Consider the following 14,929-nt stretch of genomic DNA (forward strand, 5'->3'; position numbering starts at 1 on the left):
AACCAGGGTGTTGCTTTTGTCTCCAGTTGTTCCTCCGGCCAGCCTCCTGCCTGCACAGAGGATGAGAAAGACACAGCCAAGAGCAGCGATTTCTGCGGACGCCTGACAGATATCAATGGACCATTCAGACATTGCCATAACGTCTTGGATCCAGCGGGGCATTTTGAAAGCTGCCTTTATGATCAGTGCGCTTTGCACTTAGACCCAGGCTCCCTCTGCAGGAGCTTGCAGTCCTACGCAGACGCCTGCCAGTCCCTGGGAGTTGCCATCGAACCCTGGCGGAATGCCACCTTCTGCCGTAAGTTTTGTGGCAGCAATGCCTCTGGTGGGGATTGTGTATGAGGAACCCCAGGGGTCACTGGGGAAGTCTGGGGATCCCCTGGAAGAGGGAGGGTGGTTTCTCTGTCTCTTTGAAGAAGATGGCTCCCGTCGAGACAGGCACATATATCACCACTTTCTCTCTTGGAGGCACACTGAATGTAACTCCAGTTTAGCCTAGAAGGCAAATATGCTAAATCCCTGGAGGGGATCCTGAGAGCAGGGAATGTAATCCAGGAAGAAACCACCAACATGAGGGACTCTCCTCCAATTCAGTTGACGAATGCGATGTGCTTTTCCTGACCCAGTTTTCGGCACTGAGTTCACGGAGATCTTCTTGCCTCCTACAGCTCCTCAATGCCCACCCAACAGCCACTATGAGCATTGCGCCAACGCCTGCCCACCCACCTGCAAGAACCCCAGCGCGCCAGCCACATGCAATCTGAAGTGCAGGGAAGCCTGTGTCTGTGACTCTGGGTTCTTCCTCTACAATGGCAACTGTGTGCCCAGCCATCAGTGTGGGTGCTGGCACCAAGGGAAGCACTACCCAGTGGGCTCCAGCTTTTGGACCGACGACACCTGCTCCACCATATGCACCTGCCCCAGTCAAGGTGGCCAAGTCAACTGCTTTCCTGGTTCCTGCCCTAACCATTATTACTGCGGAGTCCAAAATGGTGTCCCCAGCTGCTACCCACATACGTACGGGGTCTGCCGTGTCCACAACGACCCTCATTACAACACCTTTGACAAACAGACGCACCACTTCATGGGCACCTGCACCTACACCCTGGCCAAGGTCTGCGCCAATGAGACGGGGCTGCCCTACTTTAACATCGAGGCCAAGAACGAACACCGTGGAAATACCTTCGTCTCTTATGTCCAGCGGGTCCTGGTGGAGGTTTACGGGCACCGGATTGAGATCCTCAAAGGACACGAGGATCGAGTGCTGGTAACCCAAAGCAGTTTCTCATTTCCTACTTGTGCTTTGAAGTAGAACGAAGCCATAGTCCTTCCCGATTCTCTGCTGATGGTCTTTGATTGGCACGTGTGGGGAACTCCTGTTTCCTAATTTCTGGTGGAATATCAGTTTGATCAGGGATAACTGGGAGCCGAATAGTAACAGCCTCTCCTTTGATTGGGGCCAGGGCATGATTTCTTATCGATTGATTAATTTTTTTATGATGCTTCTTTTCCCTCTCCTGGAAATCTCCTCAGAGTCAGTATTTCCGTACGGGGACTTAGTCCTGGGGAACCTAACTTTTCCCATCCTGATCATCTCCAGACGGTTCCTTTCTTGGGAAATACAGTTACAATTTGTGTCCGACTCCTTCTAGGTGGACAAAGTGCTTACAAGGCTTTCTGTGCGCAAGCTGAACAACGCCCTGAGAGTGGACCTCAATGGACGCTACGTGAGCCTAGAGACGGACTTCGGGCTGATGGTCTCTTACGACACAGATCACTCGGTGGAGATCAGGGTCCCCACCACCTTCTTCAACCAGACCTGCGGCATGTGTGGGAACTTCAACAACCGCCGGCAGGATGACAGCATGATGCCCAACGGAGAGCAAGCCAAGAATTCCACTCAGCTGGGAAACAGCTGGCAGGTGCCCAATGCAGAGTACGACCCCCTGATTGTAAGGGCCCACCCCCACCACCCTTGTCCCCCAGAGCTGGAAAATCTCTATGAGACAGAGGCCTATTGCGGACAGCTTACCAGTAGCCAGGGACCGTTGGCAGTTTGCCATTCTGCAATCAACCCCAACAGCTTCTTCCAGAGTTGCCTCTTTGACCTGTGTGAACTGAATGGGTCCCGGAGGCCTTGTGTGGTGCTTTGGAGGCGTACGCTGATGCCTGCCAAAGAGCTGGCGTCAAGCTTCCCGACTGGAGGAATGCCACTTCCTGCAGTGAGTATCCACTTAGAGTACCCTAAAAGATAGACAATTGACCCAGTTGGGGAAATATGCTCTCTTGGTCGGTTGCGGTAGCATTCCAGGTCATGCAAAAGGGCAGGTGTCACCGAAAATCTCCCTTTGGCTGAAGGACTTTGCTTGTCTTTGGGTGGTGCTTGGGGTGGGCCATCAGCTTAGTTATGGCCTCAACCGGAAACTCATTTAAGACCCAGATTCCATGGCTCCCTCTGTCACGATCCGTTTGCAGATGGGATTCCTTGAGCACATAGAATCCCCGAGCACATAGGATCGATCCATAATCCCTCTTCTTTCCAGCATCACTGGTAGCTTCCTGCTGCACAGCACGGGGGACCAGAAAAACTGCTCCAATTGAGCATGGCCTTGGGAAGCGTAGTACCTCACTTTCTGGGTGGTTCCTGCTTTGTTTTGTAGAAATCCCTTGCGGTGATCACAGCCATTACAACGTGTGCGCCACTTCCTGTCCCGCCACATGTTCCAATCCACTGGCGCCGTGGAACTGCACCAAGCCTTGCGTGGAGGGCTGCGAATGCGACAAAGGCTTTGTCCTAAGCGGAGCACAATGTGTGCCGCGGGAGGATTGCGGCTGTGTATCTGGAGATCAATATTATGAGGTTTGTCCCCAAGCAACGTCTGTGGCCAGGACAGAATCTGCAGCAACTTTCACAACAGGGCAGGGGCCTCATCTTTTCTCTGGCTTTTCTCCAACAGAAAGGAGAGACATTCTGGCAGCCGGATTGTGTCGGCCAATGTCACTGTGCAAATAACGGCACCTTGAACTGCAACCGCAGACAGTTGCAAGAACGACCAAGTCTGTAAAGTACAGAATGGCATCCTGGGATGCTACATTCCAGACAAGGCCACCTGCCACATCTACGGAGACCCTCACTATGTCACCTTCGATGGGCGACTCTATCATTTCCAGGGTGGGTGCAATTACACCGCAGTGCAAATCTGCAGCAACTCCTCCGGCGCTTCTCCGTGACCACTCCAGAGCGAACATCGCTCCAGCCCGCACTGGACGGCTCTCAACTCAGTGGCCATCTCACTGAGAAACACCCACCTGGCTCTGAGGAAGAACAAAGAGGTCTACGTGAGTATCGCACCCTGAAGAACGGTGCCAGGGCAAGTGACTAATGGGATGAAGGTCTGGGGTTCCCCTTCACATTTAGCAGTCCTCCCCAAAAGCTGTTTAAGAAGAGCTACAGTCATACAGGCGCCGTTTTATAAGAACTGGTACAAATATGCCAAGGACAAAGACTCTCCTTTATGGCACACAGAGTTGGATCAGAGTAGGCCTGGAAGGGACCTTGGAGCTCTTCTACTCCAATCCCCTGCCCAAACAGGAGACCCTGTACCATTTCAGACAGGTGGCTGTCCACTTTCTTCTTAAAAACCTCCAGCGATGGAGCAGCCACAACTTCTGGTGGCAAGTTGTTCCCCTGGTTAGCTGTTCTCACTGTTAGGAAGTTTTTCCTTAATTCTACGTTGCTTCTCTCTTTGATTAGTTTCCATCTGTTTCTTCTTGCCTTGCCTCCTGGTGCTTTGGAAAATAGCTTGACCCCTTCATCTTTGCGGCAGCCCCTCAAATGCTGGAGCACTGCTGTCAGGTCACCCGTAGTCCTTCCCTACTCTAGACTGACCATACCCAATTCCTGCAACCGTCTTCATACGTTTCTGTCTCCAGGCCCTTAACCATCTAGGTGGCTCTTCTTTGCATTTTCCCCAAAGCCTCAACATCTCTTAGTAATGCCAAGACTAAAACTGGATGCATTATTCCTGGTGTGGCCTTAGTAAGGATTTATAAATCTGTACTAAAACTTTGTGTGATTTTGATTCTATGCCTGTGTTTATACAACCAAGGATCGTATTGGGTTTTTGGCTGCCGCCGTACACAGCTGACTCATGTTTAAGTGATCATTTAAGTTACTAAATCCGTGAGGATGTTTCAAATGTAGTGAAACTAGACATGGGGTAGGTGGTAGGCCATGAAGCCCAAGAATCCAATGGCTGAACTTTTCCCTTCCTACAGCTGAACGGGGCCAAAGTTAACCTTCCTCTGAAGCTCCAGTCAGACATTCAGGTGGAGGAACAGCTTCCGTACGTGGTTGTTGACAGTCCCCTTGGCTTCCGGGTGAAGTTTGATGGGGACCAACAGCTGTTCATCCAAGTGGACGAGAGGTACAAGGGACACCTCTGTGGGCTGTGCGGCACATACTCGGACAGCCAGCTGGACGATTTCCAGCAGCCAGATGGGATGCTGGTGACCGACGCCAACACATTTGGCAACAGCTGGAGAGTGGAAGATGACGACTGGAGGCAAGTGACTGTGAAGAACAAGGTTTTTCACCATGTTTTCCATATCGGGTTCTAGGAGATAGATTGTGAAGTCAGACTTGGTCAGCCGGTTGAACACCCTGTGCAGCATCCTATATAGTGACAAGAAATTGGGCTGTGTGTGAGAGGAAGGAAGGAAATCCAAACATTTAGTGTTAGAGGGGACACAGGCTGTTCCTCCTCAAATTGTTCAACCCTCGCTCTGTCCTAGCAGAAGCAGACTAGCTGAGCCAAAATGGCTTTTCTCCTTGCACACCGAAGCACATGGTGCTTTACTCTTGTCTTTTTGTCTCTAGCTGTTCCCTAGGACCAGATCCACCCAACTGCGATCCTGTAGAAGAGGCCGTTTTCGAAGAGCGGTGCAGAGTGATCCTGTCCTCAAACGGGCCTTTTGCCAGCTGCCATGGCAGCCTCCCTCCTCAGCTGTACTTTGAGAGCTGCGTGTATGACCAGTGTGCTACTGGGGGAGACGAAGGGCAGTGGTGCAAAAGTCTGGAGGCATATGCCGCGGCATGCGAACTGAACAGGGCTGACCTTGGGGACTGGGAAAAGGATACAGGTTGTGGTGAGTAGAGCGGTTGTGCCCCTTGGGTGTCTTCCAGCTTGCCTGAATGTGAAAAAAACACAATCAGATCTCAGTGAAACCTCAGTGTGCCTACCATGTTTTCCCCCAAATAAGACCCCATCTCATTCTCTTTTCAGCCTCAAAATAACCACCAGGTCTTATTTTCAGGGATGTCTTATCCGCTTACCTTAAGACCACTGCATCCAGGCCTCCCATGCCCTGACACCTGTCATGCTGCTGCCTGACTTTTCCTGCTCATGACCAAACACTGCACGGATTCTTATGCCAGTGCCACTGCTTGTGGCAGGAGGCTGCAAGGGGTGTTGTGCCATTGCGTGCACGAGCAACAGCACTCGCACGATATGCCACATGGCACCCGGCTGTGACTGGTTGCAAGTGGCTACAGAAGAAGTTAGGCAGTGGCACAACAGCAGGGGCGTGGGAGGTCTGGCTGCGGCAGTCCTAATGTAAGTGAGCGTGCGATGCGTGGGGTAGCTCCAGCCCCACACCCGGTGCCCTCGCTCGATATTTACACCTGTGCCTCATCCCACCTCATACAACCAGACAGTGGGCCAGGCTTAACTAGAGTTGATTTGGGGGGTAGGACCTGTATTAGGAGCAGGCGTAAACAGAGGGCTTGGGCTTGTTTCCAGCATAGGTTGTATTTGGGGGAAAACAGGGTGCTTCTCCTCCTCACCGCCGTACAGCACCTGTCATACCGCTGAGCACTTGGGAGACTCTGTTCCTCTCTCTTGCGTCCTGTTTGAAAAAAAGCAAGGCTAGAAATGGCACCTTTCTGGCTTCTTCCTTTTTCTAGCTTTTGTCAAAGGTCTCCAGGAATGTTGTGTGGAATTGTAAGACGGAGGGGTCAAAGATTTTGACGGATTGAGTTTCTTCCCCTCCTTAGAAGCAGCAGTTGTCCTTCCACCTCTTTGCAATGAATGGTTCAGGATGATCACAGGATTCTACGCTCCTGACTGCACAGACAGAACAGCAATACAAAGCTTGGCTTTACCTTCCCATTCCCTATACAGGCCACCAGCGTTTCTCCTTGTGCGTAAAATACAACTGATAAGAAATCACACGTGCCCATTATCATTTTAACCTGGATACCTACCAGCTGTGTAAATTCCATCGTGACTCTGAACTCTCCCATCTGATATAAAACTCCCCCAAACCAGAGCAGGTCTGTTCTCCAATGGTCCCCTTAGATCTTTCATCCCGTGATGTTCCTGCAGTGCCCTCTGCCCATGGGCAGATCTTCAGAATCAGTTCAGGATTCCAAGCTGTGGAGTGTCTAAGGTTTCCTCATCATATGTACCCTCTCGGCTAAAGTGGTGAATGACAATAGGGGGGTCGATCCTAACCAGGGTTGTTTTCTTTGTCCACCAGGACCAACACCTACACCCACGAAGCCCAGTACACCAGGTAATTCTGCCCCTCAACTTTATTTTAATGACAACGCTTGAAGGACATTCCGGAAACCTAACAGTGTCCCCGTGATGGGCGCAATAGGTGGAGATTAGAGGTCAACAGGATGTTCCCCAGCCCTTGGTGTTCCATTGCTAAGAACACACACTCCATCCGCTAAGGGATGAATGACAATTGGAGGATTGATCCTAAGCAGGGCTGTTTTCTTTTTCCACCAGGACCAACACCTACACCAACGGAGCCCATTACACCAGGTAATTCTGCCCCCAACTTTATTTTAATGACAACGCTTGAAGGACATTCCTGAGACCTAACAGTGTCCCTGAGATGGGTGCAATAGGTGGAGATTAGAGGTCCACAGGATGTTCCCCAGCCCTTGGTGTTCCATTGCTAAGAACACACACTCCATCTGCTAAGGGGTGAATGACAATAGGAGGGTTGATCATAACCAGGGCTGTTTTCTTTGTCCACCAGAACCAACACCTATACCCACGGAGCCCAGTACACCAGGTAATTCTGGCCCTCAACTTTATTTTAATGACAACACTTGAAGGACATTCCTGAGACCTAACAGTGTCCCCGTGATGGGCGCAATAGGTGGAGATTAGAGGTCAACAGGATGTTCCCCAGCCCTTGGTGTTCCATTGCTAAGAACACACACACTCCATCCACTAAGGGATGAATGACAATAGGAGGGTTGATCCTAACCAGGGCTGTTTTCTTTTTCCACCAGGACCAACCCCTACACCCACGGAGCCCAATACACCAGGTAATTCTGCCCCCAACTTTATTTGAATGACAACACTTGAAGGACATTCCTGAGACTTAACAGTGTCCCTGAGATGGGCGCAATAGGTAGAGATTAGAGGTCCACAGGATGTTCCCCAGCCCTTGGTGTTCCATTGCTAAGAACACACACTCCATCCGCTAAGGGGTGAATGACAATAGGAGGGTTGATCATAACCAGGGCTGTTTTCTTTGTCCACCAGAACCAACACCTACACCCACGGAGCCCAGTACACCAGGTAATTCTGCCCCATAACTTTATTTTAATGACAACACTTGAAAGACATTCCTGAGACCTAACAGTGTCCCAGTGATGGGCGCAATAGGTGGAGATTAGAGGTCAACAGGATGTTCCCCAGCTCTTCGGGTTCCACTGCTAAGAACACACACTCTCCAACCGCAAAGGGATGAATGACAATAGGAGGGTTGATCCTAATGTTGCTTTTTTTCTTTGTCCACCAGAGACAACACCTTCTCCCGGAAAGCCAACTGACTCAGGTAATGTGAGCTCACAGGAGAAGGCCAGGCAAAAAAACCACATGATATTTCCTGCCTTATGTCTAGCCCATGGCTGTACTTTGGGATGGCACTTTCCAAATACCCTGAGCTCATGTAGTTGCTTGAGGAAGACAGTCTTCTCAGGAGACCACATTTTAAAGTGGTACACCAAATAGGTGCATGTTGGCATAGATAGGGTGTTCTTCAATCCTTGGTGCTGTTTTAGTAACAAGACGCTCTCTCTGTCTGCTAAGGGAATGAGTGAAAATTGGAACGTTGATCCTAATGTTGCTTCTTTACTTGTTCAACTGTCTCAGGTAACGCTGGCTCTTAGGAAAAAACCAGGCAGTTATCAACATGGTCTTTCCAACTGGTGTCAACCCTTATGGCTGTCCTGTGGGATGGCACTTGCCAAATACTCTGAAGGTCATGTGATTCCTTGAGGAAGACAATGTCCCCTGGAGATGACCTTTTTTGCAGTGGTGGCACAAATAGGGGACGTTAGAGATAGATTAGGTGTTCCTCAATACATGTTGTGGCCTTGCTGACCACATATTCCCTTCTCCTAAGGGTTGAATGGCATTAGGAGGGTTGATCCTGACTTGCCTTCTTTTCTTTGTCCACCAGAACCAACCCCTACATGGCATAGCAGACTGACTCAGATAATGCAGGCCCTCAAATTTCTCTTGACTTCAAGACCATCCATGGTTTGAGCTCCATGGACCATTTCAAACTGCTTAAAATGAAGGAGGCGCCCAAAATCATTGTTGTTCCTTGCAAAGTGCATCCTCTGCTTATTCGCATTTCGAATGAGCTCACACCGGCCCGTGTCTGACCTCCCTTTCTTCTTTCCAGAGTCCTGCCTGGTGTCAGGTGACCCTCATTATTACACTTTTGACAAGCTGACACACCACTTCATGGGCAACTGCACCTATACCCTCTCCCAACTGTGTGACCGAAACAACTCTCTGCTCCCCTACTTCAATGTGGAAGCAAGCAACGAGCACCGAGGGGGCTACACACACGTCTCCTACGTTGAGAGTGTGCACATTGATGTCTTTGGTATCCGGGTCACCCTGGGAAAGGGAGGAAGAGTGACGGTACGTGGAGCGGTTGCTGCTGCGGCTGAAGGACGCCTGTGGGGTACGAAGGAGCACCGTTGTTCCTCAGTCCCCTACAGTGATGCCTGAATCTCTTTCTAGGTCGATGGGGAGCCAGCCATCGTCCCCTCCACCCCAATAGCAGGGGTGGAGATCTTGCCCAGCGGCTTCTACACAGTGGTCACTACAGATTTTGGGTTGAGTGTCAAGTTCGACGGAGACCACCAGGTGGAAGTGTCCCTCCTCAGCACGTACAAGGGTGAGGTCTGCGGCATGTGCGGAAACTACAACGGGGATCCTTCTGACGATTTCCTCAACCCCGATGGGGAACCAGAGCCTGACTCCACAAGCTTGGGCAACAGCTGGCAGGTGGCCAACCTCACCAGGTTTGTAGCTTTCATCCCTGAATGGCAGCCTTGGTCCAGGAGGGAGATTGTAGGGTATTGAAGCAGGGTGTTGCTTTTGTCTCCAGTTGTTCCTCCGGCCAGCCTCCTGCCTGCACAGAGGATGAGAAAGACACAGCCAAGAGCAGCGATTTCTGTGGACGCCTGACAGATATCAATGGACCATTCAGACATTGCCATAACGTCTTGGATCCAGCGGGGCATTTTGAAAGCTGCCTTTATGATCAGTGCGCTTTGCACTTAGACCCAGGCTCCCTCTGCAGGAGCTTGCAGTCCTACGCAGACGCCTGCCAGTCCCTGGGAGTTGCCATCGAACCCTGGCGGAATGCCACCTTCTGCCGTAAGTTTTGTGGCAGCAATGCCTCTGGTGGGGATTGTGTATGAGGAACCCCAGGGGTCACTGGGGAAGTCTGGGGATCCCCTGGAAGAGGGAGGGTGGTTTCTCTGTCTCTTTGAAGAAGATGGCTCCCATCGAGACAGGCACATATATCACCACTTTCTCTCTTGGAGGCACACTGAATGTAACTCCAGTTTAGCCTAGAAGGCAAATTTGCTAAATCCCTGGCGGGGATCCTGAGAGCAGGGAATGTAATCCAGGAAGAAACCACCAACATGAGGGACTCTCCTCCAATTCAGTTGACGAATGCGATGTGCTTTTCCTGACCCAGTTTTCGGCACTGAGTTCACGGAGATCTTCTTGCCTCCTACAGCTCCTCAATGCCCACCCAACAGCCACTATGAGCCTTGCGCCAACGCCTGCCCACCCACCTGCAAGAACCCCAGCGCGCCGGCCACATGCAATCTGAAGTGCAGGGAAGCCTGTGTCTGTGACTCTGGGTTCTTCCTCTACAATGGCAACTGTGTGCCCAGCCATCAGTGTGGGTGCTGGCACCAAGGGAAGCACTACCCAGTGGGCTCCAGCTTTTGGACCGACGACACCTGCTCCACCATATGCACCTGCCCCAGTCAAGGTGGCCAAGTCAACTGCTTTCCTGGTTCCTGCCCTAATCATTATTACTGCGGAGTCCAAAATGGTGTCCCCAGCTGCTACCCACATACGTATGGGGTCTGCCGTGTCCACAACGACCCTCATTACAACACCTTTGACAAACAGACGCACCACTTCATGGGCACCTGCACCTACACCCTGGCCAAGGTCTGCGCCAATGAGACGGGGCTGCCCTACTTTAACATCGAGGCCAAGAACGAACACCGTGGAAATCCCTTCGTCTCTTATGTCCAGCGGGTCCTGGTGGAGGTTTACGGGCACCGGATTGAGATCCTCAAAGGACACAAGGATCGAGTGCTGGTAACCCAAAGCAGTTTCTCATTTCCTACTTGTGCTTTGAAGTAGAACGAAGCCATAGTCCTTCCCGATTCTCTGCTGATGGTCTTTGATTGGCACGTGTGGGGAACTCCTGTTTCCTAATTTCTGGTGGAATATCAGTTTGATCAGGGATAACTGGGAGCCGAATAGTAACAGCCTCTCCTTTGATTGGGGCCAGGGCATGATTTCTTATCGATTGATTAATTTTTTTATGATGCTTCTTTTCCCTCTCCTGGAAATCTCCTCAGAGTCAGTATTTCCGTACGGGGACTTAGTCCTGGGGAACCTAACTCTTCCCATCCTGATCATCTTCAGACGGTTCCTTTCTTGGGAAATACAGTTACAATTTGTGTCCGACTCCTTCTAGGTGGACAAAGTGCTTACAAGGCTTTCTGTGCGCAAGCTGAACAACGCCCTGAGAGTGGACCTCAATGGACGCTACGTGAGCCTAGAGACGGACTTCGGGCTGATGGTCTCTTACGACACAGATCACTCGGTGGAGATCAGGGTCCCCACCACCTTCTTCAACCAGACCTGCGGCATGTGTGGGAACTTCAACAACCGCCGGCAGGATGACAGCATGATGCCCAACGGAGAGCAAGCCAAGAATTCCACTCAGCTGGGAAACAGCTGGCAGGTGCCCAATGCAGAGTACGACCCCCCTGATTGTAAGGGCCCACCCCCCCACCACACTTGTCCCCCAGAGCTGGAAAATCTCTATGAGACAGAGGCCTATTGCGGACAGCTTACCAGTAGCCAGGGACCGTTGGCAGTTTGCCATTCTGCAATCAACCCCAACAGCTTCTTCCAGAGTTGCCTCTTTGACCTGTGTGAACTGAATGGGTCCCCGGAGGCCTTGTGTGGTGCTTTGGAGGCATACTCTGATGCCTGCCAAAGAGCTGGCGTCAAGCTTCCCGACTGGAGGAATGCCACTTCCTGCAGTGAGTATCCACTTAGAGTACCCTAAAAGATAGACAATTGACCCAGTTGGGGAAATATGCTCTCTTGGTCGGTTGCGGTAGCATTCCAGGTCATGCAAAAGGGCAGGTGTCACCGAAAATCTCCCTTTGGCTGAAGGACTTGCTTGTCTTCGGGTGGTGCTTGGGGTGGGCCATCAGCTTAGTTAAGGCCTCAACCGGAAACTCATTTAAGAATCAGATTCCATGGCTCCCTCTGTCACGATCCGTTTGCAGATGGGATTCCTTGAGCACATAGAATCCCCGAGCACATAGGATCAATCCATAATCCCTCTTCTTTCCAGCATCACTGGTAGCTTCCTGCTGCACAGCACGGGGACCAGAAAAACTGCTCCAATTGAGCATGGCCTTGGGAAGCGTAGTACCTCACTTTCTGGGTGGTTCCTGCTTTGTTTTGTAGAAATCCCTTGCGGTGATCACAGCCATTACAACGTGTGCGCCACTTCCTGTCCCGCCACATGTTCCAATCCACTGGCTCCGTGGAACTGCACCAAGCCTTGCGTGGAGGGCTGCGAATGCGACAAAGGCTTTGTCCTAAGCGGAGCACAATGTGTGCCGCGGGAGGATTGCGGCTGTGTATCTGGAGATCAATATTATGAGGTTTGTCCCCAAGCAACGTCTGTGGCCAGGACAGAATCTGCAGCAACTTTCCCAACAGGGCAGGGGCCTCATCTTTTTCTCTGGCTTTTCTCCAACAGAAAGGAGAGACATTCTGGCAGCCGGATTGTGTCGGCCAATGTCACTGTGGAAATAACGGCACCTTGAACTGCACCGCAGACAGTTGCAAGAACGACCAAGTCTGTAAAGTACAGAATGGCATCCTGGGATGCTACATTCCAGACAAGGCCACCTGCCACATCTACGGAGACCCTCACTATGTCACCTTCGATGGGCGACTCTATCATTTCCAGGGTGGGTGCAATTACACCGCAGTGCAAATCTGCAGCAACTCCTCCGAGCGCTTCTCCGTGACCACTCGGAACGAACATCGCTCCAGCCCGCACTGGACGGCTCTCAACTCAGTGGCCATCTCACTGAGAAACACCCACCTGGCTCTGAGGAAGAACAAAGAGGTCTACGTGAGTATCGCACCCTGAAGAACGGTGCCAGGGCAAGTGACTAATGGGATGAAGGTCTGGGGTTCCCCCTCACATTTAGCAGTCCTCCCCGAAAAGCTGTTTAAGAAGAGCTACAGTCATACAGGCGCCGTTTTATAAGAACTGGTACAAATATGCCAAGGACAAAGACTCTCCTTTATTGCAGACAGAGTTGGATCAGAGTAGGCCTGGAAGGGACCTTGGAGCTCTTCTACTCCAATCCCCTGCCCAAACAGGAGACCCTGTACCATTTCAGACAGGTGGCTGTCCACTTTCTTCTTAAAAACCTCCAGCGATGGAGCAGCCACAACTTCTGGTGGCAAGTTGTTCCCCTGGTTAGCTTTCCTCACTGTTAGGAAGTTTTTCCTTAATTCTACGTTGCTTCTCTCCTTGATTAGTTTCCATCTGTTTCTTCTTGCCTCGCCTCCTGGTGCTTTGGAAAATAGCTTGACCCCTTCATCTTTGCGGCAGCCCCTCAAATGCTGGAGCACTGCTGTCAGGTCACCCGTAGTCCTTCCCTACTCTAGACTGACCATACCCAATTCCTGCAACCGTCTTCATACGTTTCTGTCTCCAGGCCCTTAACCATCTAGGTGGCTCTTCTTTGCATTTTCCCCAAAGCCTCAACATCTCTTAATAATGCCAAGACTAAAACTGGATGCATTATTCCTGGTGTGGCCTTAGTAAGGATTTATAAATCTGTACTAAAACTTTGTGTGATTTTGATTCTATGCCTGTGTTTATACAACCAAGGATCGTATTGGGTTTTTGGCTGCCGCCGTACACAGCTGACTCATGTTTAAGTGATCATTTAAGTTACTAAATCCGTGAGGATGTTTCAAATGTAGTGAAACTAGACATGGGGTAGGTGGTAGGCCATGAAGCCCAAGAATCCAATGGCTGAACTTTTCCCTTCCTACAGCTGAACGGGGCCAAAGTTAACCTTCCTCTGAAGCTCCAGTCAGACATTCAGGTGGAGGAACAGCTTCCGTACGTGGTTGTTGACAGTCCCCTTGGCTTCCGGGTGAAGTTTGATGGGGACCAACAGCTGTTCATCCAAGTGGACGAGAGGTACAAGGGACACCTCTGTGGGCTGTGCGGCACATACTCGGACAGCCAGCTGGACGATTTCCAGCAGCCAGATGGGATGCTGGTGACCGACGCCAACACATTTGGCAACAGCTGGAGAGTGGAAGATGACGACTGGAGGCAAGTGACTGTGAAGAACAAGGTTTTTCACCATGTTTTCCATATCGGGTTCTAGGAGATAGATTGTGAAGTCAGACTTGGTCAGCCGGTTGAACACCCTGTGCAGCATCCTATATAGTGACAAGAAATTGGGCTGTGTGTGAGAGGAAGGAAGGAAATCCAAACATTTAGTGTTAGAGGGGACACAGGCTGTTCCTCCTCAAATTGTTCAACCCTCGCTCTGTCCTAGCAGAAGCAGACTAGCTGAGCCAAAATGGCTTTTCTCCTTGCACACCGAAGCACATGGTGCTTTACTCTTGTCTTTTTGTCTCTAGCTGTTCCCTAGGACCAGATCCACCCAACTGCGATCCTGTAGAAGAGGCCGTTTTCGAAGAGCGGTGCAGAGTGATCCTGTCCTCAAACGGGCCTTTGCCAGCTGCCATGGCAGCCTCCCTCCTCAGCTGTACTTTGAGAGCTGCGTGTATGACCAGTGTGCTACTGGGGGAGACGAAGGGCAGTGGTGCAAAAGTCTGGAGGCATATGCCGCGGCATGCGAACTGAACAGGGCTGACCTTGGGGACTGGGAAAAGGATACAGGTTGTGGTGAGTAGAGCGGTTGTGCCCCTTGGGTGTCTTCCAGCTTGCCTGAATGTGAAAAAAACACAATCAGATCTCAGTGAAACCTCAGTGTGCCTACCATGTTTTCCCCCAAATAAGACCCCATCTCATTCTCTTTTCAGCCTCAAAATAACCACCAGGTCTTATTTTCAGGGATGTCTTATCCGCTTACCTTAAGACCACTGCATCCAGGCCTCCCATGCCCTGACACCTGTCATGCTGCTGCCTGACTTTTCCTGCTCATGACCAAACACTGCACGGATTCTTATGCCAGTGCCACTGCTTGTGGCAGGAGGCTGCAAGGGTGTTGTGCCATTGCGTGCACGAGCAACAGCACTCGCACGATATGCCACAT

The 14,929-nt window shown here is 51.1% G+C and overlaps 1 protein-coding gene across 1 annotated transcript in view; it reads left to right on the forward strand.

Annotated features, from left to right (window-relative positions):
* Positions 1–14,929, forward strand: part of LOC113450940 (IgGFc-binding protein-like) — a 74,550-nt gene that overhangs the window by 30,704 nt on the left and 28,917 nt on the right. The window contains 14 exon segments of the mRNA XM_087933798.1: positions 27–298; positions 627–1,267; positions 1,653–2,226; positions 2,661–2,860; positions 2,958–3,061; positions 4,880–5,148; positions 8,719–8,963; positions 9,066–9,349; positions 9,436–9,707; positions 10,036–10,676; positions 11,062–11,635; positions 12,072–12,271; positions 12,370–12,583; positions 14,303–14,476. Coding sequence (XP_087789924.1) covers positions 27–298; positions 627–1,267; positions 1,653–2,226; positions 2,661–2,860; positions 2,958–3,061; positions 4,880–5,148; positions 8,719–8,963; positions 9,066–9,349; positions 9,436–9,707; positions 10,036–10,676; positions 11,062–11,635; positions 12,072–12,271; positions 12,370–12,583; positions 14,303–14,476 — 4,664 coding nt within the window.

Source organism: Pseudonaja textilis, chromosome 4 (genome assembly GCF_049901715.1).
Source record: "Pseudonaja textilis isolate UNSWEBS1 chromosome 4, rPseTex1.2, whole genome shotgun sequence".
Taxonomy (NCBI): Eukaryota; Metazoa; Chordata; class Lepidosauria; order Squamata; family Elapidae; genus Pseudonaja; species Pseudonaja textilis.